Below are 27,904 nucleotides of genomic sequence, written 5' to 3'. Positions count from 1 at the left end.
CAACCCTGAGATTCCATCTCACACAAGTCAGAATGGCTAAGAATAAATACTCAGATGACATCAGATGCTGTCAAGGATATGGAGAAAGATGAACACTCCTCCATTTTTGGTGGAATTGCAAACTGGTACAACCATTCTAGAAATCAGTCTGGCAGTTCCTCGGAAAATTGGACATAGTACTACCTGAGGACCCAGCTATAACCCTCCTGGTATATATACCCAAAAGATGATCTGACATATAATAATGACACATGCTCTATTATTTTCATAGCAGCCTTATTTATAATAGCCAAAAACTGGAAATGATCCAGATGTCCTTCAAAAGAGGAACGGATATAGAAAATGTGGTACATTTACACAATGGAGTACTACTCAGCTAGTAAAAATAATGAATTCGAGAAATTCTTAGGTAAATGGATGGAACTAGGAAACATTATTCTGTGTGAGGTAACCCAGTCACAAAAGAACCCACATGGAATGTACTCACTGATCAGTTGATATTAGCCCAAAAGCCTGGAATACCCAAGATAAAATTCACAGAGCACAAGAAGCTCAAGAAGAAAGAAGAACAAAGTGTGGATGCTGCAATCTGTCTTAGAAGGAGGAACAAAATACTCAGGAAAGAAAAAACAAAGAAAAAGTGTGGAGCAGAGACTGAAGAAAAGGCCATCCAGAGACTGCTCCACCTGGGAATCCATCCAATATACAGACACCAAACCACAACACTACTGTGGATGTCAAGAAGTACTTGCTGACAGGAGACTGATATAGCTGTCTCCTGAGAGGCTCTGCCAGAGTCTGACAAATACAGAGGTGGATGAAAAAAAAACACAGGACTATCTTATTAGATGCTGACAAATCCTTTGACAAAATATAAAACCCATTCATCATAAAGTCTTAGAAAGATCAAGGATATAAAGCATATACATATACCTAATAAAAGCAATGTACAGCAAGCTAACACCTAACATTAAATTAAATGGAGAGAAACTTAAAAACATTTTCACCAAAATCAGGAACAAGACAAGACTGTTCACTTTTCTTCTCTCTTCAAAATAGTACTTGAGTTCTACTTATGGTAATAAGACAACAAAAGGAGATCAAATAGTTAAGAATTATAAAGGAAAATGTCACTATTCACAGATGATATGATATAATTCATAAGTGATCCCTAAAATTCCATCAGAGACTTCCTACAACTGGTAAACACCTTCTTCAAAGTGCCTAGATAAAAATTAACCATAGAAAATCAGTAGCTCTCTTTTACAAAAATTATAAACAGGCCATGAGAGAAGTTAGGGAGACCACACCCTTCAAAAGACACAAATAATATAAAATATCTTGTGTAACTCTAACCAAGCAAATGAAAGGGATATATAACAAGAACTTCAAGTCTTTAAAAAATTAAATTGAAGAAGACATCAGAATGTGAGATCTTCCATCTTCATGGATTGGTAGGCTTAACAAGTGTGGGGTTCCATCAAAATCCCAACACAATTCTTTACAGTTCTTGAAAGAATAATTATCAATTACATATGGAAAAACAAAAATCACAGGATAACTAGAACAAGCCTGTAGAATAAAAGGACTTCTGGAAGTATCACCATTCTTGACTTGAAGCTGTTCTACTTAGCAGTAGTAAAAACTGAATGGTACTGGTACCAGACATGGTGATCATTGGAATTTCCATTCAATGACCCAGAAATGAACTCACACATCTTACAATACATGATTTTAGACCATGAAGTTAAAAACCAAACAATGGAAACTCTAAAATCCCTCTGCACTCCCATTAGAATGGCCAGCACCAAACAACTCAAGCTACAACATGTACTGGCTATAATGAGGAGCAAGGTGAACACACCTATATTGCTGGTGGGAATACACATTTGGATAATCACTCTGGAAATCAATTTGGCAGTTTCCCAGAAAACTGAGAATACCAGTTATACCAAAACCCAGTTATACCACTCCATGGCATATACTGAAATGATGCTCCACCATCCCACAAGGATGCTTGATCAACTATGCTCATAGCAGTTTTGTTTGTAACAGTCAGGAACTGGAAACAACCTAGATGTCCCTCAACAGAAGAATGGATTAAGAAAATGTGGTTCATCTATGCAATGGAATATTATTCAGCTGTTAAAAACAAGAACATCATGAATTTTGCAGGCAATGGATGAAACTAGAAAATACTATCCCGAGTGAGGTAACCCAGACTAAAAAGGACATGTGTAATATGTACTCATTTATAAGTGGATAGTAGCCATAAAATACGGGATGACCACAGTACTAAGAAGCCAAATAAGAAGGGTTCAAGGAAGGATTGTTGAATCATTCTCAGAAGGGGAAATAAAATTGATATTGAAGGTAAATAAAGGGGGTGAATTGGATAGGAGATGGGATGGGAAGTGGAGCTCGCAGAATTTGGATGAGATATAGGGACAGCCATGGGGAGAGAACAGAACTTAGTGGTGGGCATGGAGGTGCCTCTCTAAGATGTGCCAGACATAGGATGGCACAGAGGAATGGGGACAGGCCCCAAGGTGCTACTGGGTAGACTATAGTTGAGACTTTTAGTAGTAGGGGATATGGATCCTAATTTGGCCACTTCCTGTAGCCAGGCAGAACTCCCATAGGAGAGATAAGGGCAGCAACCCACTCACAAAACCAAGATGTGTTCTGCTTATAAGATGTGCAGGGACAAATATAGAGCAGAAACTGAGAGAGTGGCCGATCAATGACCTGCCAAAATAAAGACCCATCTCACAGGCAAGAATCAATCCCTGGCACTATTAATGATACTCTGTTATGCTTGCAGACCAGAGCCTAGCATAAAGATTCTCTGAGATTGTTCACCCAGAAGCCAATGGAAACAGAGACTCACAGCCAAACATTAGATGGAACTAGAGGACTCTTGTGGAAGAGTTGGGAGAAGGATTGAGGGACCCAAAGAAAAAGGGACTCCCTAGAAAGACAATAGGGTTAACTAACTTGGACCCTTGTGGGCTCCCAGAGACTGAACCACCAACCAAAGATTAACTATGAGCTGGACCTAGGGCCCCTGTAGCAGAAGTGTGGCTTGGTTTTCTTGCAGGTCTCCTAACAACTGAAGAAGGGCTGTCCCTGAATTTGTTGTCTGCTTGTGTATCCAGTTACTCTAGCTGGGCTACCTTGTCTGCTCTCAGTGAAAGAGACTAGTCCAGAAGTGACTTGATGTTCTGGAGAAAAGGGGGGTGACCTTAGGGGGTTCAGAAGAGAAGGAGATGGGGTGATGGAGGAGGATCTTGTGTGAGAGTGTAATGGGAGGAGAGAGGGTCTGATACTGGGTTGTAAATTGAATAAATAAATAAATTCATTAATTAAAAAAATCTGTGAACACTAAAACCCTTGACTCTTTCTTCACCTTATCTTTTTACTTTTCATAACCACCTGAAATTAACACAGATCTTTGTGACCGTAATTTCAAGTGTGGATATGTCATAATATTCAAATTTTATAGCAATCTATTTATCAATACTCTGGAAACAATGTTGAAAAGCTAATAGCTGTTTTTATGTGTCTGAGTATGTGAGCATGTACATGCTTGGTTAAGGTTTATTTTTAGAAAAAGAACTTCTGTGGCACAGAATTTAACAATCCCTTAAGAAATATGTTTATGAATCTCAGTTACCCTGAGAATTCTTGTTATGGGAATTTACAGTAGACATCAGACAAAAAAAATATCCTCCATACCCTCATGAGATTGGTAATTTTCACATATCACTTTATGTCACATTCATTGATATTTAAAACACATGAACTACAGGAAACTTCAACATTGAGAGTGATGTGGTAGACTTTCATGAAAATGTGAGATAAGTTTGTCAAATATATTTTTAAGAGAACATTTGTTCAGCATGTATTTTGTGGTAGAGTAAGGTGCATGTACAGAAGAGCGGATCATCTCTGCTTGCTATTCAGAGGGATGATGACCTGTTCTGAAGTGTAGAAAGCCTGCTCAAATCTGGACAGAGAGCCCATTAGGAAGGTGGCTGAACAATAAAAGGGTTAGTGTTTTTACCATTTATATTTGATTTGTCAATAATTGTGCATCATTAGTAGTCGATATAATCATGGGGTAACATGGAAAGAAACTTTGAATTTTAATACTCTGTAACATTTCATCGAACAAATTGAAGATAAGAGCATTTATTAGTTTGTATCATTTTATTCTGTGGAGTCTTTTCAAACCATGAAAATCCATGGTAAATGTCATTGTGGAGGCAGTGCAGGTCAGTGTTTTGGTGCAATGGAATTATCTTACATGATAGTGTATTTGTACCCATGTTGTCATTGGGACACCTTCTGCAAATGGGGACATTGTGTAATATTTCACAGCTATATAACACGCACCTGTGAACTGGGTATGTTTCATACCATAGTTTTATAAATGATGAGAAATGACAAATACAGGAAATAAAGACATTGTTTTTAAAGAAAACAGTTTTGAACTATTGCTGTCTGTTGGTTTACTCAGATTTACCTGTCTAGATCTATAACCTAATATTTCAATTCCCTATTTAATGGTATATTGTAACATCTTTTTAAGGGAAAATACCTTCTCTCATACAGTACATCCCAACCACATAGTCCTCTCTTCCCCCTCCCAGCTTCCTCTTACCTACTCTCTCCTCTAGCTGCACTCCCCTCAAATTCCCCTTCAGCAAAAGATCTAGACTCCAAGAGATAGCAAACACAACAAAATAAGATACAATAAAACAAGTCAAAAGCTCACATACAGAGGCTGGACAAGACAACCCAATAAAAGGAAAAGAATCCAAAAGCATGCAAAAAAAAAATCAGAGATACACCTGTCCCCTCAATTCCTTTTATTTGTATCAGATGTGATCTGCTAAAATCTCCTGTCATTGGGAAGACTTCTCAACTTTTCTTTTTGCCATTTTGTATTTCATGTGTTCTGCTTCTAAACAAAATTATTTGCATTAGAAGTTGAAATAGTTAAAATATTTCTCGTAATATCCTCAACATAGAAGACATAATCTTACATAACATCAATATAAATTTCAATTTTGACTATTTTTTAAAAAGTTAACGTAACCCAGGAAGAGATTATTTGGATGGTTTTCTTAATATTATTAGAAGAAATGTGTAACTTGGCTTATAGTAAGAATTCTTCTTCTAACCCTGTCCAAAGTCTTTATGCAACCGAAATTTCAGAGATATGAAAACAGTCTGTGTTCATTTCTTCATCTGTCTCAATATATTTATTTTTAATATTTTAATACTCTCTTGAATTTATTTTGTAATATTTAAAGCTACTTGCTCCATGCTATGTATGGGGAATATTAATAAGTGTATTTTTACATACATAGCTCTTAGAAAAAAAACGATTATTTCTATTAACTTTAAAGTGACATGATATTTTAATAATATTATTTTGTTAAAGCCATCTGTATATTCATATTTGATTTCAGCAGTAGTCCCACCATCAACTGTGGGTTTGAAAGTCATGCCTTAATCTTTCCCTTTAGGTCAGAGGCTCTCTACCTGTCGGTAATTTGACTCACAATCTTTTCCCAGAGTTGCCTAAGACCATCAGAAGTATCAGATATTTGCATTACAAGTCATAACAGTAGCACTATTACAGTTATGAAGTAGCATCACAAATTATTGTATGGTTGGAGGTCACCACAACCTGAGGAACTATATTAAAGTGTTGCAGCTTTAGGAAGGTCAAGAACCACTGGTCTAGATCATGCTGACTTGAAATATATTAATGTTCTTATTTGCAATTTAAGAAATGAGCAAAGGCACATACATTCATAATTCAAGCATGCTGTATCTTATGTTTTACTATATTGATTTTATTTGTGCTTGTTTATAACCATAGTTTTGATATTTTAAATATCACTTGTATCAATTCTCCTCATTAAGAAAAAATGTACTATTGTTGGGCTTCCTTGATGTTTATTTCCCTTTCCTTCAAATAATTTGCTTTCCCATAAGTCACTTTATATTTCTATATTTTCACTCCTTTGTTTTTACCATGTCACTAGACCCTACATATATATTAGGTCACTACAATTTGATCAGGTATTTATAGACATTTATGTTATCATTAAAATGGTTCATAGTAAAATACGTTCTGAAAGAAGTGATACCTCAGGGATGAGCCATCAGAGAGAAAGATTAGAAGTCTTCAAAAGAGTACAAAATAGAAATTGTTCCCTCAGAGCCATGTGAAATTCATGATCATTAGCCTTAAGAGAAATTATGTGCTAGAAATGAGGCTTCATAGCACAGGAATTGCTTAGCATGTGCAAGGCTTAATTCTATACTCATAACCAAGGAACAGAAAACAGGAGTCTGATGTTTCAATGTTACTCTTTTTAATAGAGTAGCCAAACGTCAAATAGTTGATATTTTTCTAGGTTTAATCTTATATGTGTGTGATATAAAAGCCAAATGGAGCTTGTTGTAAATATGTGGTTGGGTTTCATTTTATGCTTTCTAAAATTAATCAGAAATTAATATATTGGTTTTTTAGTTGAAGTATTTTTAATTATTTCTTTGAAAATTTTACAAGATGAATTGGGATTTGACTACACTGAGCCTGCTCTCCTCTCCTCTCAGATTAGCTCCTCTTTTCCTACACATCTAATCTTGTACTCCTTGTTTGCTCATGCTTTTAACATATCAAGTCCTTTTGCACTGCCTATGCATTTTAACTCTAACACATTTTATGAAAATAGTGTGCATTATCTGGTTTTTATGGGTTTGCTAACTAGACACAAAACACATAATAAATACTGGTTATATTTACAGGCTTAAAACCTTATTGCTAAGTTTTAAAGAAATATTTAATTACCATGAGATGTAGATGATATGTTTATAACATACACAACTTTTAGAAATGAAGTGGTTTGTCATGTGTGTCTGAAAAATCACATTTCTAACTGTATCACACATTAGACACAACTGTCATTTTTCTTGACCCATCTTTTCTCCCCATTAGGCCATGGTTTGAATTAGAAGTCACCAATAGGAATCTGTACAGCACCAGCAGTGTTTCTCACAGATAATATCACTAATGACACACCCTAGGAATTGGAGTGTTTCTACTTTTTCCAATTATTTTTGTAGTACCACTGCAACCTGGTCACTATCTTCTTCACTGTGCTGGTTGCTTACCTAAACCTATTTTGGAATTTTCTCCCTTATAATGATTATGTGTGAGAAATTTCTTTTTCTACTACAGGTACAATGCTATCCAGTAGGAAATGATTGGTAGTTATTGGGGCCATTATAAATAACACAATTTGATAACATCATTTTTTATCTCAAATGCCAAATAATGAGATATTAATGAAATTAAGCAATGTTAAATATTGAATATGTACTTTAAAATATATTTGAAGGATAACCACAAATGAAAACTCATGAAACTGAAACCTATATTTCAAATGAAAAACAAACCTCCATTAACAGAACAGTGGGGTTGGCTCAATTCTCTATAATAGTAGAATCTGAGTTCTTGCATACAATTGTGTTAAAGGACATGTTCATAGGAGGATTTGTATACTGATGTCTAAAATAATTGCACATTGCTATGAATGTAGAATTTTTAAGGTAAAAAAATATTTTCCTAGATGTGATACCATTTTTATATTTTCTATAGATTTGCAAGAACAAACAAGAAATGAAGAACCAGTCAGGAGAGTTAGAGTACATTTTGCTTGGACTGACAGATGACCCTCAGCTACAAATTCTGATTTTCCTTTTTCTATTTTTCAATTACATCTTGAGCATGATGGGGAATTTAGTGATCATCCTTCTCACCCTGCTGGATCCTCATCTCAAGACTCCTATGTATTTTTTCCTCCGTAATTTCTCTTTCTTAGAAATTGCATTCACCACGGTGTGCATTCCTAGGTTCCTGATGAGCATTCTCACTGGAGACAGAACAATTACCTACAATGCTTGTGCAGCTCAATTATTCTTTGTATTCCTACTAGGGACCACAGAGTTCTACCTCCTGGCTGCCATGTCCTATGATCGCTACGTAGCCATCTGCAGACCACTGCACTACCCCATCATTATGAATAACAAAGTGTGCCACCTACTGGTCCTCAGCTGCTGGGTGACTGGGCTCTTAGTTGTATTCCCTCCGTTGCTCTTGGGCCTCAAACTGGATTTCTGTACTTCTGGGACATTAGATCATTTTCTTTGTGACCCTTCTCCTATCCTCCAGCTGTCTTGTTCAGACACACAGTTAATTGAATTGATGACTTTTGTCTTAGCTATATTGACACTTATCATCACCTTAATCTTAGTGATTCTCTCCTACACACTCATCATCAAAACCATCCTAAAGTTCCCTTCAGCTCAACAGCGGAAAAAGGCCTTTTCCACCTGCTCCTCACACATGGTTGTTGTCTCCATTACTTATGGGAGTTGTATCTTCATGTATGTTAAAACATCAGCGAAGGAGAGAGTGACTTTAAATAAAGGTGTAGCTGTGCTCAACACCTCTGTGGCCCCTTTGCTAAACCCTTTCATTTACACCCTAAGGAACCAGCAGGTGAAAGATGCTTTCAAGCATATGCTTTATAGATTTTGTACAAAACAATGAGACAAGGTGTAGACATAAACAACAAGCTGTTAAAACATCAATGATAAAATAGACAGCAATCCTCAATTGCATTGATTGTAATCTGAGGCATTTCACTCACAGAATGTTTAAGTCATGATAACATTGGTCTCTTTAGATGCTTATATTGTCTTTCATTCCAGCACATCTTCCTAAATAGGGGGTGGGAAAGCTTCTTAAATCAGATTCTTGAATTCTATACATACAGATAAATTCTCTTCTCATATTTTTTGTTTTAAAAGTTTATTTAGCAGAAACTTGCTATATTTAACAAGTTAATTAACCTATTTTACTTGTTGACATTGTAAGAGACACAAATAGAAAATGGTATAATGTAAAGTAAATGAGATTGTCAGAGCATGGTTAGACTTTGGTAATTTGAATGATGACTGTAACATACCAGGATAGATACATCACTTATGATGAAGCTTGAAAACTAAATGAAGAAAATATTTAAGAGTGCTGTGGTGAGTTATATAAAAGATGCCAAATAGTTGGGATTCTAATGTAAAAAAATTACTTGTACAAGTAACTAGATTGAGAATATTGTCTTTTGTTAGATAAAGTAAATGATATTTGCTTAAAACAATTAAACTATGAGTTCTATGCTAATAATTTCATTGGTTTATAATTATAAGTGTTGAAGATGGTAATCAGCCAAGACAATTTTATTTACCATTCATTAATAGGCTAGTATAAAGAAATTTCTAACTATCAATTAAAAATCATAAATTTAAATGTCCTAATTAATTTGTATTATATAATGATCATAAATTCATATCTTAAAACAATAATGTAAAATTATTGTAAAGCAATGCATTGGACACGTGCACACACCCACGTATAAAAAGAGGCCACGACAATAAATTATTTCTTTTCCTTTTCACTTTGTGACATGACCTATTTCTAATTGGCAGTTTTTGGTAACTTTAAATTCATCTCACCATTCTGAACTTTCAAAGGAAAGAAACAGAACAGAGGCAATGTATGTTTGTTCTTTGGTTCCTACAGCAGAGTGTATTTCATTTTCCCATGCTTCTCCATGCATATGTTCTGATCTTCATGGGCATTATGCTATTTTTCATACCCAATTTTCCTCTCACTATCTCAATAGTTTGCCAATTTCATTACCTGAGCACTCAGCCAACAAGAATAAATAATTCTCAATGTGTGAGAACAAACTACAGTTTATGAAAGCCTCTGTCTTTCTTTTTGCCATTATAGAACAAAATGAACACCTGCTTATTAAGAAGCAATTTCTAATAAAATACAGTTCCATTGATATTGGGGATTCCATTCTCAAGGCAAGGAAGCTTATCAAATTTTCTCTGTGAATAGGGTTGAAAACTTTGAAAAGGGCATATTCCAAATTTTGTGACTCCTTTTAGACCCTACCTCAGCTGAAAATTAAGACTCACTTTGTTTACATTGCTTATAACAGGTTTCAAAATTCAACCTGGTTTGAAGCAGAGTGGAGGGGACCCTGAAAATTGCCAATAGAATGTATGAGAAATTAGATTTAAAGCTAACTTGAACTTTTTCGAGAACATACTTAGATATCCTAAATTCTCTATGGAAAAGGAATATGATCTTTGTTCTTTTTTCTGTACTCTAATATAAATTCTCATCCCCAAGCCTATAACAGACCATATGCAAGATCTGTTCTCCTTCTCTGGTACCATTCCCTGGAGACTCCTACAGACCTTCTTGCAGACTGCAAATTAGAAATACTCCTTCCTGTGGACCATCTAATCCCCACCTCACTTCTAGCCCATCCTCATTACTTCTTGTTGGCATCCAGTGCTTAGAATCCTACTAGCTCCTAGTTGCCACACCTATCAATATCCTAGAACAATTCTCTATCAAGCAATTCACAGCCACCACATTCTCCTAAGACAAAAAAGGGGAAATGGCAACCAAAGCATGAAACACCCATACAACAAGGACAAGCACAGATATTAGCACCTAGAAATACAATCATTACAAACCTGAATTCTACACAAGTACAAAAATGCAATCATTAATATCCAAGATAATATTTATCCAGAAGAACCCAACAAATCTACTGTAGTAGTCCCTGAGAAATGCAATTTACCTGTAATATAAGACATAAACTTCATAATAGGTATTAGGAATATACTCAAGTTCCTGAAAGAAGATATAAATAAATAAATCTCACAGTAAAGTCTATGAAAATAATCACAAACAGTACAAAAAATTAGGAAAAGAGTTGAAGACATGAAAGTAGAAACAAAATCACTAAAGGAAACCCAAACTGAGTTAAAACTATAAATGAAAATTTTAGAAAATCAAATAAAAGTTTCAGAGATAAGTCTCACTAACAGATTACAAAAATGAAGAAAAAAATCTCAGATGTTGAAGACAAAATAGAAAGATGGATAACTCAGTCAAAGAAAATGTTAGATCTAAAAATAGATAAAACGCAAAACACCCAAAAAATCTGGGACACTATGCAAACACCAAGTCTACAAATAGCTACAAATAGTAAGAATAGAGAAGTGAGTAGACTGTCTCCCAGGCATCTAGGAAGAGGGTGTCAAACACCACCCCTACAATGACACACTTTTTCTAACAAAGCCACACCTACTCCAGCAAGGTCAGATCGCCTAATATTGGCAATTCCCGTAGGCCAAGCACATTCAAATCACTACAATAACTGAGAGCAACATGCTTTCTGGCACTAAATCAGGAAGAATGTGATTGAAGAATGAACTAAGAAGTGATAGATCCTGCCACAGAAGTAGAAACAGTTAAACTTGGATGTAGGTGAGCTAATTAGACTGCAACATTATATAATGTTCTAGCTCTTTTTATGGCACTGAGGCTGTGTACTTTTAACATTCACAAGCTTGAAGGCATAGACAATGGGTTTGGTCTGCCTATGCATCTTCAGTATAGGATCTGAGATATAAAATGTAGACCAGGCCTGCCTTGAATACAATATGTTCTGCCTTTGCCTTCTTAGCATTACGATTAAAGGTAAACACCAACACATTAAACTCTGTTTTCACCAAATATTTTCACTTTAAATATCCACTTGAAATAATATAGAATTATGCAACTATAATTTGAAATGTGGGTATTTCTGTTATTTAAATAGTAGAACAATTTACTATCAATACTCTGGAAGCAATGATTTAAGGAAGTAAAGAGGTGCCATGTGTGTATGGATGTGTGTGTGTGTGTGTGTTTGGTGTGTGTATTTGTGTGTGTGTTTAGACATTTATTTTTATAAAAACCATTCATTTAATATACAACTGATGAATTCCACAGGAAATCATGTACTTGGATCTTAGTATACTAAGAATTCTCTATTCTTGTGAGATTTTCCTGTAGGACACTAAGAAACAAAAACTCCATGGTCTCATTAGACTGTCACATTCTAAAGAACATTGTATGTCACATTCAGCAAGGTTTATAAATGTTGAATTGCTTTGAAGTATAGACTAGAGAATGATGTGATAGATTTTCCATATAAATGTGAAATAAATTAGTCAAAATATTTCTAAGAGAACATTTATTTGGCCTGTTTTAGTAGTAGAGTGAGATGCATGTGGAGAATGGATTATTTGTGCTTTGTATTCAGAAGGATGATGATCTATTTTGAGGTGCAGAAAACCTGCTTAAATCTGAGCAGAGAGCCTATTAAGAAATCTGCTGAACACAACAAGGGTTGATATTTTTACCATTTGATTTGTGGATAATTATGCAACATTACTAGTCAATACAATCATGCTGTAAAATGGAAAAAACCATTGTATTTCTAATATTCTCTATTACTTCATTGAATAAACTAAACATAATTACATTTATTAAGTTGTGTCATTTTATTCTGCAGGGACAGTTTTTAAGCATGAGACTGAATATAAATGTGATTGTTGAGGCAGGACAAATCATTAGTTTGGTATAATGGAATTCCATTCCATGATGGTGTATTTGCACCCGTGTTGCCATTGGGATGATTTATGTTAATGGGAACATTTGTAATATTTCACAGTCATCTAACATGCTCCTATGAACTAGGCATTCTGCATTCAATAGTTTTAAAACACATAGAAGAAATACAGATTTGATCTTCAGTAAATGATGTTGAACTGTTACTGTTTTTTTATTTTCCCATTTAGAATACTGTCTAATTCTTCAACTTGTTTTATATGTATCAGGTAAGTCCTTCTAAAACCTCTTGTTCCTAAACCTAGGTGGACTCTTCAGTTTGTTTGGATCTTTGTATTTTCATGTATTCTGCTTCTAAAAATATTATTTGCATTAGAATTTTAAGTCATTGAAATATTTCTCTTAATGTCCTTAGTGTAAAAGCCATGATATTACATAACATTCATTTAAATTTCAATTTTAAATATTTTAAAAAGTAAAAGTAAACCACAAAGAGAATTTCCTTAGATTTTTTTCTAAATCTTATTAGAAGAAATGTGTGTAACTTGGCTTTAGTAAGAATTCTTTTACAAAGCCTGTCTAAAGTCTTGATGAAACTGAAATTTCAGAGCCATGTCTTCTGAAAACAGTCTGTCTTCAATTCACCTCGTGCCTCAAACACAATCTGAAAATAGTTATTATCTTTAAAATCTCCTACCCAAGAAACAAATTCAGAATATGGATAATAGTAATTTTTATATTTATAGTTCAAAAAAACAAGTATTTTTATTTATTTAATTGTAAGGCCCTGATATGTGAACATTATTATTCTGTTAGGTTGTCCATATATTCAAATTTTATCTCATCAGCAGTTCCATCATCTACTGGTAATTGAAATTTATGACAACTCTTTTGTTCTTCTAGACCTAAAAGTTGTTAACATTCTTACTTGTAATTTAAAAAAATGAATCTTCGTAATAAAGGCATATTCTATAATAATGTTTTATGATAATATTTTAAATTGTCTATACACAACAAAAGTTTTAGTCATTTAGTTTTTCTAGTATGAATTTTTCTAATGTAGAAAGATATATCATTTACCTTTGGGCTTCTTTGATGTTTATTCCCCTTTACTTTAAATTTTATTTCTCATACCATGACCTAAAGGCATTTTATATATCTCTGCCTCCACTCTGTTTATTAAATCACGTCACTAGATCCTACATGTTTTTAGTTTATAAGAAGGCAATCAGCTATTTCCAGCTATTTTCATCATCAATAAAATTCAGAATAAAATATGGTATGAGAGACAGGCACTTCAGGAAAATGCCATCAGGATTAGATGACTTCAAAAGGGCACCAAATAGAAATTATTCCCTCTGAACTATATGAAACTCAGAATATGTTTCTGAGAAATTATGTGCTGAGAGTGAAGCTCCATAGCTCAAAATTTTTAGCATGTGAAAGTCCTGGTTTCGTACTCACAACCAAGAAATAAACAAGATGTCCAGTCATTTGAGCTCTTACTTCTTAAATAAAATAGTCATTCAGATAATCAAGGCTCATTTCAACAAATGTGGGTTTTTAAAAGCCAAATGGATCTTGCTCTAAATATGTAGTTGGGGATTTATTTTAGACTATCTACAATTAATCAATAAAGGATAGTCTACCTTAACTCACACATATTAGAAATGAATAAAGTGTATTATTTGACTCTATGGGTTTTCCAGATCATCACAAAAATAAGAAATAGTGATTACACTCATAGACTTAAAATGTTATGTTTTTAAATAACATGAACTATCAGGAATACAAATACAAACAATCTCTAAATAAAATATTATTATGTTTACAATAAACCTTCTGTTATTCAGAGCTACAAACAGTATATACAAACATATAAAACTTTAAGACAGGAAGTGATTTCTGTGTGAATCTTGAAGTTTAGTTTTCTAATTGCTGCACACATTAGATAGAACTGTTATTTGCCCGGACTGATCTTTCTTCCCCATTCAGTATTATTTGAGCCAAAAGTTAGCAGTGGAGAACTGTGTCTCACAAACATCATTTCTTATAGAAATCGGCATTCCTGACACACTATTGAGATTGGTAATACCTTGTTTAGTTTCAATTTCTTTCAAGATTCTATCAATGTGTGGGCATCATCTTTCTCATCAGGGATCTTTATCTGACTACTATTTTGGAAATTCCTCCCATTCAGTTGCTTATGTCTGAGAAATTTTCTCTTCTGTTGTATATAAAATCCTGTTCAATTAGATGGTATTTTTAGCTATTGAAGCCACTGTGAATATAAGCATTTTATAAAATAATTTTTTCACTTAGGTGCGAACTAACTTGTGATACTGAGATTAGACAATGCTAAATATTGAATAAGTCCTTAAAAATATTTGAAAAAAGATAGAGATGAACATTCATGAAACTGAAAACCCATGTGTCAAATGACTAACATGCCTTCATTAATCAGAGCAGGTGTTGACTCACATCTTCACATGAGAAGCATATGAGTTCTTGTCAGTCAAGTAACGTTGATGAGGAAATGTTCATGGGAAGAACTGGGACTTGCTACATAAAATATTCATGCATTGGTTAAAGTTATTAATACTAAGTTTCTATGGCCGAGAAAGAAGAAATATGCTTTCTAGATGTATTTTTAGTTTCATATTTTCTATATATTTATTAGAATAAAACAGAAATGAAGAACCAATCAGTAAAGATAGAGTTCATTTTACTTGGTCTGACAGATGACCCTCAGCTACAAATTCCGATTTTTCTGTTTCTGTTTTTCAATTACATCTTGAGCCTCCTGGGGAACTTCATGATCATCTCTCTCACTCTACTGGATCCCCATCTTAAGACTCCAATGTATTTCTTCCTCCGGAATTTTTCTTTTTTAGAAATTTCATTCACCACGGTGTGCATTCCTAGGTTCCTGATAAGCATTCTCACTGGAGACAGAACAATTTCCTACAATGCTTGTGCAGCTCAATTATTCTTCTTTTTCTTACTAGGAAGCACAGAGTTTTACCTCCTGGCTGCCATGTCCTATGACCGCTATGTAGCCATCTGCAGACCACTGCACTACCCCATCATCATGAATAACAAAGTGTGCCACCTATTGGTCCTCAGCTGCTGGGTGACTGGGTTCTTAGTTGTATTCCCTGCTTTGCTCTTGGGACTCAAACTGGATTTCTGTGCTTCCAAAACAATAGACCACTTCCTGTGTGACACTTCCCCTCTCCTACAGCTGTCTTGCACAGACACCCATTTTATTGAGTTATTGGATTTTGCTTTAGCTGTCATGACACTTGTCATCACCTTGATTTTAGTGATTCTCTCCTACACACTCATCATCAAAACCATCCTAAAGTTCCCTTCAGCTAAACAACGGAAAAAGGCCTTTTCCACCTGCTCTTCACACATGGTTGTTGTATCCATTACTTATGGGAGTTGTATCTTCATGTACATGAAAACATCAGCCAAGGAGAGGGTGACTTTAAATAAAGGTGTCTCTGTTCTCAACACTTCTGTGGCCCCTTTGCTAAATCCTTTCATTTACACTCTAAGGAATCAGCAGGTGAAGGAAGCTTTCAAACATGTACTTTATAGATTTTGTTCTCTACAAAACAGTGACACAAGTTTTAGACATAAATAACATGCTTGTAAACTACTAATGAGAAAACATATAGCAATTCTCAATTGCACTGATTGTGATGTGACCCATTTCATTCATTGAGGATTTACATCACATTACGATTGTCTTCTAAAGATGCTTACATTTTATATAATTTCAGCAATCTCCCTAACTTTAGAATGTGACTACCTTCTCAAAGCCAGAATCTTAAGCTTTATGTATATGGATAAATTCTCTTCTTGTAGCTTTTTATGTTTAATTCAACTGAAACTTGTTAGATTTAAAAAATTCGCTGGGCTACTTTGTACATTGTAAAGGACAGAGAAAAGCTATTCATTACATAAAAATAGTTGAAGTTGCCATAACAAATTAAAAATTTTAATATTTTGAATAATGAAAATAATAGTCTAAGATGAAAGATCACTCTTGATAAATATTGAAGCACTAACCAGGAAAACATTTAAGAGTCTGTGGTGAGTGACATAAAATATGCCAGGTAGTTGGAATGTTGCTGAAATCATTCTCTTGTACAAGTGTATTAATGGAAGATATGTAATTTTGTTAACTTAGATAATATATTGCTTTAAGATAATTCAACATCACAATTTGTTTACAATTGGCATATTGGATTACAATTTCTAAATTTTGAAGAAGATGGTAACACAAAAATAGATATTCTTCCATTTATTATTAATTTGTATCTGGTTTTGGAGAAATGTCTATCTATTAAACAAAATTTAGTAAATAAAATGTTATCAATTTTTCCTCTGTTAGTGTTTATAAATAATATATATCTTAAAATACTACTATACAATCACTTTAAAACAATGCTTAGACATAAGTTTATACCCATGTAACTAGAGTGTACTATAGTGAATTGTTCCCTCTGACTATTCCAGTCACTGTATACTACTATCCATTTCAATCTGGAACTCTTGGGTATCTGTGCATTAGACTCACATTTATGAACTCTCATAAAATGCAAGATTCCAGCTTTCTGCATTCTTCAGTTTATGAGTTTCAGTTTCCTACACTTTTTCATACATCTGCTCTGATTTTTGTAGCAGTGTGGCCACTGTGATCTTCTCATGGCCAACTTTCCCCTCTTTATCTCAATAACTGCTAATTTCATTTCTTGAACAATCAATCTAGAAGAATGAATCATGAGTTCAATCGGTATAAGTGAGACAAGAAGTTACATTTTCTGAAATCTCTATTTTTTATTATACCTTTATAGAAAAATTAAATAGAATATCTGCTTGATAATCAGCAATTAGTCATGAGCAACTGTATCATCATATCTTGAAAATTAAACTGGATAGGCCAATTCTTTAGGCAAAAATGCCCACAAAATTGCCTTTAGTGAATAAGAATGAAACTGTGTAGATATACAGTCAACATTCTGCTGTTCATCTTAGTACACACTTCAGCTGGAAATTAGGACTCAATTTACCTACTTTTCTTTAGGTTCCAACACTCAACCTCCTGTGAAGAGGAATAAAGGGAGCTAAAGCCTGAGAGTTGCCAGAAGAATATTTAAGGAACTAATATGAAGTTGAAAACCTGCCTAGTACAGAGAAATGTTAAAGGTAGTTGATAATAGGTTTTAATCTTGTCTTGAAGAAATCTTTCCAGTAATCTTTGCGGTCATATAGACTGTTCTTAAACTCTTAGTAAAATCAACTACAGACCCCAAGTCAGACCATAATTTTAACCACCAATGGCCTTCCCAAACAGTAGTCTCAATTTATCACCCCACTTTCCATTTTGTATAAATCATTTCATTGACTGTTAATTAACAGCATAAAGAGAAAGACTCTGGAAGGCAATGTTCTAATTTTTCTTCTGTTTTAGAACACAGCTAGGAAAAGCATATTAATGTTGACCTGGTAATTACTTGCTCTGAAATGGGTCTTTGACAATAAGCAAAGCAGTATGTGGACAGAACAGTTAGAATTTGCCCATTCTCTTTTGAAAAACAGAAACAAAAACAAACAGACAAAAAAAAAAAACGTATTTCATACATGGTCAGTCATGGTTTCTGTCACCTGCTCTACTCAGAGCTGGAGATAGATTGTGACAAGATACATTTGGCATTTTTTTGTTAAACAATCCTACATTTGTAGGTCCTTTTAAAATTCATGGTCATTTGAATGCTTAAGTCTCTAACTCATCGTATTGTTTTAGATATTTCAGATGCTTGCTGGGAAATGTTGTCCAACAAGGTAGAGTCAGTTTTCCTTTGGAAAAGTACATGTGACTTAGGACCAGCCCAAGAGAAACACATCTAGAATTAAGATCCATTAATTTCTATGGGAAATAAGACCTCTGCTCTGGGATTATCTGAAATAAACTAGTTTTCCCCAACAAATCACAGACCTTTGAAAGAGAACTCCTTTGCTCATGTGTTCATTCATCCACTTCTGCAAACAGAGCTCTAAAAGTTTTGCTTTGTATAGGAGTCAAAAAATTAAAACTGCTTCTTGACAATCAATGTCTATTTTTATTGTTTATAATATTAGAAGTATATTATTTAAAACTCATTACAGAAAATATGCTAATTTCATTACTGAATTATGATTTAGTCAATTTTCAGTATTAGGAATGTCAGGAGGTTTTTTTTTTTTTTTCATCCCTTTCTCACCACTGCATGTTAGCCAAATTTACTAACCACTGAAATTTAAAATTCAAGTATTAGAAAATTAAATTAGTCTCTATGTACTAGGTAGGATTAAAGGGACATGACACTCTGGAGAAATGTTTTGCCTTTTCTTTGTGGTTTTGTAAATGATTATAAACATGTTTACTAAGGTACTTTGTAGTTAAGCTCTTTTTATTACTGCATAAAAATAATGATAAAAATCTAATTGATGGTGATTCTCATATTGATCTTAATAATACTCTAATTGTCTAGGATATTAAAATTCCCAATGATGAAGCTCCCTGGAGAAATCAAAGTAGAACTCTAAATAATAGGGCTCAAACTTTAAAGAGTCTGAAATTTATTTAATAACAATGATGTAAATCATGTTTATTATACTAAACAAATAAGATATTCTTGTTTGTCTTAAGAGAAGTATCTAAAATTCAGTCAATTAAACAGCAATACAAAATCCAGTGTCTTCCAAATTATATACATGTTGAAAATATATAAATATGAAAAAAATGTTTTTAAATGAAAGTCAACCACCATGTAAGAACTTCATATTCAGTGAGATTGTTCTTCAAAAGTAATAAATGTATATATCTAGAATCATAAAATTAGTAAGTTCATACCTAGCAGATAATCCTCGTGACAAACATGCTTTTCTGTATCCTTTAAACAGAAGCTATTATGGCCATAAAACAACCCTAAATCAATTAGGGTTGTTTTAATTGAGCAGCTGAATAGTGCTAAATTCTCCTGTATGAAATATGCCCTATGTAAACATAATCCTGATATTGAAATGCCACTTATTTTAACTCATAGTCTTAAAGGGGTTAGTTCATGGACACTTGATCAAATGAACATAATCGCAGAATTAGGGGACAGAGGAACAAATACTGTGTGGAGTATAGATACGAGAATCACTGGAGTTTGTTACTTTTACAAGCATCAAATGCCACTTCAGAGATAATTTGATTATTTGAAGATAATCAAATGCCATGTCAGACAGTGATAGAGCAGAAGACCCAACATTCTCTTTGGCTTATACACACTCACACAGGCACACATATGTCATGTTCACATATAACACATACATACTACATTATACACATACACATAAAACACATGCATCCACATATACCACACTATACACACACATACACACACATACATGCACACACTCACACAAAGATACATCTATACATCACAGGATATACATAATGACATCCCTCCAGTGACCTCTTACCTGCATCAGAAACCTATTTAGAAAACCTTCACCAATGGACCAAAATCTGTATCTACTAGGTTTTCACACAGAAGTCTATAGAAAATATTTTATATTCAAACTGTAACAGTTTTAAAAACGAATATAATATAGTCACTGCCTACCACAATTTAGTAATTTCTTAAAGAGGTAAATGGAGTCTCTATATACAACAAAAATATCACTGTGCCCATTATTTACCAAATGTTTAAATCTATACATAAATGTCTCCATAGAAATTAGAAGACATTTGAATCATTAGATTCAAAATACATAATTAATACATATGTTCTTCAATAAGTGAAGTGATAGACATATGTGGGGATATTAATATCACCAGCAAAATGAGGTTGTGAGTGACAAGGACACACTGAGTTGAACACACATGAGTATAAACACATACTCATGATTGTCTGCAAATGCACCCAGACAACACACACACACACACAAACACACACACAAACATACACACACACACAGAGATCCTTAATATGAAATTCTTAAAAGATGAATCCTACATGATACCTATTGTAAAGTAATATATTCTAGACTAATTATATAATTAAATCCTCAATGTACATAGTAGAAATTCTTTAGTTGTTTCCTTTTGCAGACCAAAAAAAAAAAAAAAAGAAAAGAAAAGAAAAAAGAAAAAGTTAAGTAATATGAATTAGGTTATACAGATTACTGAGTGTCAAAAATCAAAGCTTAAATTAAGGAATAATACAAAACATAGAATCTTTAATCTTTGGTTTAACTGTGATTATTAATGAATCATAGATACATGTTTCCATGTAGAGATGTTTACTTTGTATACTTGGATGACAGTTAACATAAAAACATAAGACAGTTGACATAAAAAAATGATGTTCCTGAGTAGGACTGTGAAACTATTCTTCCACTCGCTTATATATATATATTGATAGCTTACAACTATAATAGCATTTTTGTATATGTAATAAATCAAATGTACTATTTTAAGACTCAAAATATTAATAATTATGTTGATCTATTTACTAACTAAATAAAAAGAATACAGAAGGACATGAATTATAAATATGTTATTAATTAAAATTCAGAGTATTAAAATAAGATACACCTCATGGTTCCATCCCTATGAAGTTTCAGAATAGAGAATGATTACACACACAAAAATCAACAGTTCTGTTACTGCCAGTGTTTTTCTGGAGGATTTTATATAATTTTGGAACTGGAAATTAATGTGAATGATGTGTTCATCTCTCCATAATATCAGCAGGTTGACAATTCTTTCCAGATACATGAACCACAAGTAACAGAGGTCAGTGAGTGTAGTTGTAATGTGTTCCTCAACTCATCTTCCTGGGTAGTAGTAAAAAGAAAACCAAGTGGGAGGTCAACAAAAATATATTGAAAATGTAAGATTCTATTCCAGAAGAAGATGTGTGCATCCTTTGACCTAAGTGAAAACTGAAATCAGTCTGGTCTACCTTTGGAGGGAAAGTTCAACACAAATGATCATTTACTACTTGAGTTGGTCCTCTGACACTCTTATGTCAGAAACTTAGTTCTTCAATGCATAGGTGTTGGGAGGTGGGACTGAGAAATAAGCTTGGATCATTGAAGTAAATTAATCCCTTTATCACAGAAGTAGATGAATTATCACAACTCTTTCCTTTACTTCTGCTCTCTGTCACCAGTTAAAGATCAATGAGACTCTTATTATGGAACCACCATATTTGGGATGGGGCTACCAGCCAAGGAAGGGACCTTAGATGAAATGCCCGACAGTAGGGAGAGGGAACTTATAGAGCCCACCTTCAGCAGGAAGACAGGCCATCAAATGAGGGAGGAAGTTGCCATCCCACAGTCAAAACTCTGACCCGTAATTGTTCCTGTCTGAAAGAACTACAGGGATGGAAATGAAGAGGAGCCTGAGGTAAAGAAGGTCCAGGCACAGGCAGAAAGTTGGATGCAGCTCAAGGGTAGGTCTCAAGGCCTAGCACTATTACTGAGGCTATGGAGCACTCACAAAAACGGACATATCATGACTGCCCTCCGAAAGACCCAACAAGCAGCTGAAGGAGTCAGATGCAGATATTTGCACCCAACCAATGGACAAAAGCTGCTAACCCCTGTGGTTGAATTAGGGAAAGGCCGAAAGAAGCTAAGGAGGGGGGTGACCCTGGAGGAGGACCAGCAGTCTCAATTAATCTGGAACCCTGAGATCTCTCAAACACTGGACCACCAAAAAGAGAGCATACACCAGCTGATATGAGGCCCCTAACACATATACAGCAGGGGACTCCTGGGTCTGTGTTAAATCAGAGAGGATGCACCTAATTCTCAAGAGGCCCCAGGGCTTTTAGAGGTCAGGTGGGGTGGCGGTTGGGGACATCCTCATGGAGACAGTGGGTAGGGAGAAGGTATGGGATGTAGAACATTCAGGGGTTGGACGGGGGTGGGGGTGCAGAATAAAATATGAAGTGAAAAAAATAAATATTAAAAATCAGCTAAAACAAAACCGGTTGCTTTATAAATTACTTGATCTTGAGTAAATGTACCTTAAGGAGCCCAGCTTTACTTAAGTTTCATAAAAATAATAGTTTTTGTTTGGTTTGGTATTTCAAGTTTCTGAGCACTTACTAGGGTTATGTGCATTGGCGTTTTGGGGGGAATTGTTTATAGTAATCTTTGAAGGGGCATCTTTTTAAACACGTTTTTGGGTGTGGGGGAGACATTTGGATAGCATAAAAGCTCACATTATCAAAATCTCATGAGAATGTTTATTCCCTCTTGTCTCAATTTTTTTTTTTCAGCAACAGGATCAGGAAAACTCTCAAATAGCATGAATAATTCATTTTGTGGCCATGTCAGTAATGAATAGGAAGTGACTTAAAATATATTGACAATGAAGATTACCTTCACAGTGAGAAAAACAAACAAATCATAGACTCTGGTGTATAGTCAGATGGATTCTGAGAGGCAAAGAGTGCCTGTGCTCAAGTCAGCATTACGGTAGGACAGTTAAAGAGGAAGACTCAGATCACCTTGTTAAGTATGACAGTACATTTGTTCCTTTAAGGTAATCTTCTTATGTTTCAAGTAATATATGTGTTTTAAAGATTTTTGATGAATCTATTTTAAATATAAACAGATCAAAGTGAGTAAAATTCCTGCCATGTCTATTGTAAAATGTATTTTTTATGCTTTATGATATTTTTATTCAACAATTTGAATTTTACTCAAGAGAACAAGAAGAAAGCAGACCATGAAATAGCAAAAAATTTAAAAATGAAATTCTTTTTTATTAAGTTGATACTCATAATTGCTAACATAATTAGATGAAGTTTCACTCATAGATTCAATTTCTAGCATAAAATGTATTTGGAGATAGTATGTCCAGGAATAGTTTATGAATGTAACTGTTGAACAAAGTACAATAAAAGTATGTTCTTAAGTGTTTAATTTCTAATTTTTGTGTTTTAGCTGTCATTGGAGTCATGAGGCTATTTGTGTAAATCTGGGAACTGTGTAAGAGATATCTTCACTATCATCTGAATGTGAAAGAAATGTCCTACAGAAATAACATTTCCTTTTGCTTGTTATTGTGGATGCATCACCTCTGCTCCTTGTTCCAAAGGACATGATGAATCTCTCACATTTCTTCTGTATGTGCTACTTCCTCTTCTTGGAGTATCTTCTCTTAACCTTACACCTATGATAATGTCTCAATTTATTTTCCTTGAAACATCGCTTGATATTTTTAAAAAGTAGCTTAATTTATCATTGAATACCGATTTTAGTACTTACATTAGTATTAAAATATTTTATTTGTTAATATTAATGAACATTTTAGAGATGGTAAGTGATCATCTTGATAGTCTTAAGACAGAAAGTATTATCAGATATTGTCATGACTATCATAAAAATTAACTTGTTTATGTGTTCGATAATGAAGATTCCCCAGGAAAAAATTTTCTGTAGAACTATCATTACTTTTAATTCTCACCTTCAGTATGTTTCCTGTGAATAAACCTAGCAAATATATAAATTTTGTTTGTTTGTTTTTCGAGACAGTGTTTCTCTGTGTAGCCCTGGCTGTCCTGGAACTCACTCTGTAGACCAGGCTGGCCTCGAACTCAGAAATCCGCCTGCCTCTGCCTCCCAAGTGCTGGGATTAAAGGCATGCACCACCATCGCCCGGCAGCAATTATATTTCTTGCAGGGAAGGGGTAACTTTTATTTTTTATAATGAAATAAAATATAAAAAGATGAAACAAATAGTAACATATTGGGATTGAACAAAACAAACAGAAGGAAATGAGACCAAGAGAAGGTACAAGAAACAGAGATACCATTGTTCCTACACTCAGGAATTCTATAAACACAACAGTTGAAGTCATAATATATATACAAAGATGATCTGTTGCAAACACAAGCAGGGCCTAAGCTTGCTAATTGAGTCTCTGTGAGAACCTTGTTATTCTGATTTCCCTCATTTCATCTGGCTCTTACACTCTTTCTATTTCCACTTTCTTGAGGTTCCTTGAGCTCTGCCAAAAGTGATTTGATGCAGACATCTCATTTAGAGCTGAGTGTTCTTAGGTCCCTCACTCTATCCATAATGTCTAGCTCTGAGTCTCTGTGTTTGTTCCCATCTGTTGCAGGAGGAAGTTTTTCTGATCATGGCTGAGGAAGGCACTAACCCGTTTCCCTGGCCCAAGTCACAATTTTATGTCTTAATACCACTGTCAAGATACACTTCATAGTTATCTACTTGATAATAAGCCCTTTGGAGGTATGTGCACACTCTCTCCATGAGAAGTATCAAACTTGGCACCTTACACAGGCTACAGAAGGACTGCAATAATGATCTGTGCCCTCAGTTCCTTAACATCTTTTTACTTGAAGGGTAGCCAGAGATTTTAGGTTTCCTAAAACATGCTATGCAATACATTGTGCTTTTGAAACTCAGCTCCTGATTTTCAGACCACACAGATATAAAAATTATTGGTGTTTTAAACATTTAATCAAAGAAGAGAAGTGTATAAGAACTAGTAAATGGTGGAGAAAATTGTATACTTGTTTCTCCTACTTAGGAATTCAGATTCATTGACATTTTCCCCCGAGTTCATGATTCATCTCTAAAATTCTTTATCTCAGTACATTTCCATGTGGCTTTGTCTTAATATTGTCTGCCATCCCTAAAATCCACAAATAACCATATTTCTATGTTTATATTTCTTGGTGTTTTTCTACCCCAATATTAATTTATAACACTTGTTGCATTCTCAATACTGCCACTCCAGAAGAAAACCACAACACTTTATTAATAACAATGGCTTTGCCAGACTATTTCCACTGACTTGATGTTGGAATAGAGGGTAGCTAGAGTATAGGGTAACAGTAGAAATTAAAGCAATTGAATTATATTAAAAGTGCAAAGAGAGAACTTTCTAGGTTTCATTTAGACTTCTGAAATAAGACCACAGTCACAAAACTATTGATATCCTTTAACAGAATTAGTTACAGTAATTGATGATAGTATTTCATATTAAGATCTGAAGATGACATGTATGTGTGTATGTGTGTGTGTGCATGCATGTGTGTGCATGTGTGTATGTTCATGTGTAGAGGATCAGGAAAGAAGAGAGGGGGAGAGCTGAAAATACACACTAATGTTATTCAAGTGACTTTGGATTTGTATGCAAACTTTTAATATTTTATTCAATCAAAATTAAGAACAGAAACAAAATAACATCTGAATTTTAAGGTTTAAGCAAAGAAGAAAAAGGTATTTCTCAGTTCCTTTAATTTCACCATGTGAATTTATATGAGATAAATAAATAATATCATTATGTTATTCATAATTAAGATGGTAAATTAATATCTTTTACTTTTTCCCAGATACTGTAAATCTATAAACAACTATTTTTCCAATATATCCCTTTTTAGAGACGTTGCTCTGTCTGAAAACTGGCTTTTGAAATGTTGATGATACTTTGGCATTACGTATCATTATTATAGTTCATTATTATAACCTCCTTCCCCACACTTTATTTAGACCAGCTAACAGAGGGTCACAATGAAGAACCATACAAGGGTGACAGTTTTCATTATAGCAGGTTTGACTGATGATCCACAGTGGAAAGTTGTGTTATTCATCTTCCTGCTTCTTACCTACCTGCTCAGCATCACTGGGAATCTGACCATCATCACACTCACACTGGTGGATACTCACCTGAAGACACCCATGTATTTTTTCCTTCAGAATTTTTCTTTCTTAGAGTTTTCCTACACTACTACATGCATTCCCAAATTGCTTGTTATCATGGCAACAGGGGACAAAACCATTTTTTATGGTAATTGTTTGACTCAAGTGTTTTTTGCTTTCTTATTTGGAGCATCAGAATTTTATTTGCTGGCAGCCATGTCCTATGACAGATATGACCATCATGAACAATAAGGTCTGTGTGCAGCTGGTCCTCAGTTGTTGGCTTGCTGGCTTCTTTGTCATCTTTCCACCACTCATGTTAGGCTTAGATCTTGACTTCTGTGCTTCTAACATCATTGATCATTTCTACTGTGACACAACTCCACTCCTTCAGCTTTCTTGTACAGACACACAGCTCCTGGAGACGATGGGATTTGTGTCTGCTTTGGTGACACTCTTACTCACATTGGTAATGGTGATCATATCTTACATCTACATTGCTCTGACAATTCTAAAAATTCCTTCAACCGAACAGAGGAAGAAGGCTTTCTCTACATGCTCTTCTCACATGATTGTAATATCTCTTTCATATGGCAGCTGCATCTTCATGTACGTTAAACCTTCATTCAAGCAGAGAGTATCTATTTCTAAGGGAATTTCTGTGCTCAATACCTCAGTGGCTCCACTTCTGAATCCTTTTATCTACACCTTGAGGAATCAGCAAGTGAAAAAGGCATTCATTAATACAATCCACAGAACTGCATCTTTCTCAAAGAAATGACAATATTATTTTATTATATGAAGGAAATGAAGTAAGGTGATTCATATATTAGCAGAATTTTGAAAAGGATTCTCCTTTTGTTCATTTGTTTGTTCTTCTTTTCACCATACATCATTTCAAGCTACTTTTTCAAAAAAAAAATTTGATGTGAGCAAGAAAGTTTCTTTTCTATTTTCCAAGACATATTTAACCTATGTATGTTCTTAATTATATAGAGGTTAAATATATATTTTCAGTGTCTCTCCAGTCTTAGAATTCAGGTTATAACTTACAACATAACAAAAAACTAGAATGTCTTCACAGGATGTAGAAAGACTGAGTTTAAGTCCTTAACACCAACAAAAAAGCAACAAAATTTCAGTTTTAAATTCCAGTTAAAAGTAAAAAAAATTCATTTACATGATATATGATGCATAGTATAATGTAAAAGTTATTATATTATCATATACTTATGACCGTGACCAAATAAGGTAATATAATTTTAACTAGAATTTTATCAGTTTTCATGTTTATTTTACTAAAGTTAAGAGAATATTATACCAGGTTTTGTCCATCATTTTCAATACCCCTATATAAACAAAAGTTTTCAGAAGTTGTTGAAAATTCCATGAAAAAACATTCATTTTCTTGCTTTATAATTATTAATATTATCATTATTATTTTATTCATTCACTTTATAGCCTACTCACTTCTTCCCCCCTGACTGTCCCCTACAACTATTCCTCCCACATTCCTCCTTCTTTTCTCCTCTGAGCAGGTGGGGAATCCTCAGTATTCCTCTACCCTGGCCCAGCATTCATTTTTTATGGGTGCA

The 27,904-nt window shown here is 34.2% G+C and overlaps 2 protein-coding genes and 1 pseudogene across 4 annotated transcripts; all 3 read left to right on the top strand.

The window, feature by feature from the left end:
* Positions 1-3,837: 3,837 nt before the first annotated feature.
* LOC143436438 (olfactory receptor 6C6-like) lies at positions 3,838-9,786 on the top strand. The gene is made up of 2 exons (XM_076920810.1): positions 3,838-4,052; positions 7,685-9,786. The coding sequence occupies exon 2, from the start codon at positions 7,706-7,708 to the stop codon at positions 8,636-8,638; it is 933 nt and encodes a 310-aa protein (XP_076776925.1). The 5' UTR covers positions 3,838-4,052; positions 7,685-7,705; the 3' UTR covers positions 8,639-9,786.
* A 1,541-nt stretch (positions 9,787-11,327) lies between these two features.
* On the top strand, positions 11,328-18,745 carry LOC143436437 (olfactory receptor 6C6-like). Of its 3 annotated transcripts, none has more exons than XM_076920807.1 (3): positions 11,328-11,443; positions 12,802-12,840; positions 15,036-18,745. In XM_076920807.1, the coding sequence occupies exon 3, from the start codon at positions 15,264-15,266 to the stop codon at positions 16,221-16,223; it is 960 nt and encodes a 319-aa protein (XP_076776922.1). In that variant the 5' UTR covers positions 11,328-11,443; positions 12,802-12,840; positions 15,036-15,263; the 3' UTR covers positions 16,224-18,745. The 3 variants fall into 3 exon arrangements, with proteins under 3 accessions (XP_076776922.1, XP_076776924.1, XP_076776923.1); XM_076920809.1 differs by lacking the exon at positions 11,328-11,443 and adding an exon at positions 11,512-11,656 and having other exon boundaries at positions 15,580-18,745; XM_076920808.1 differs by lacking the exon at positions 11,328-11,443 and adding an exon at positions 11,512-11,656.
* Positions 18,746-26,180: 7,435 nt separating this feature from the next.
* LOC143435749 (olfactory receptor 6C74-like) lies at positions 26,181-27,090 on the top strand (annotated as a pseudogene).
* Positions 27,091-27,904: the final 814 nt, after the last annotated feature.

The sequence above is a fragment of the Arvicanthis niloticus genome, chromosome 22 (genome assembly GCF_011762505.2).
Source record: "Arvicanthis niloticus isolate mArvNil1 chromosome 22, mArvNil1.pat.X, whole genome shotgun sequence".
In the NCBI taxonomy this organism is placed as follows: domain Eukaryota; kingdom Metazoa; phylum Chordata; class Mammalia; order Rodentia; family Muridae; genus Arvicanthis; species Arvicanthis niloticus.
The sequence above is the reverse complement of the archived record's forward strand: the minus strand, read 5'-3'. Positions and strand labels throughout refer to the sequence as shown.

Coding starts and splice junctions, on each gene's coding strand:
- LOC143436437 (XM_076920807.1), top strand. CDS start 15,264: ATGAAGAACCAATCAGTAAAGATAGAGTTCATTTTACTTGGTCTGACA.
- LOC143436438 (XM_076920810.1), top strand. CDS start 7,706: ATGAAGAACCAGTCAGGAGAGTTAGAGTACATTTTGCTTGGACTGACA.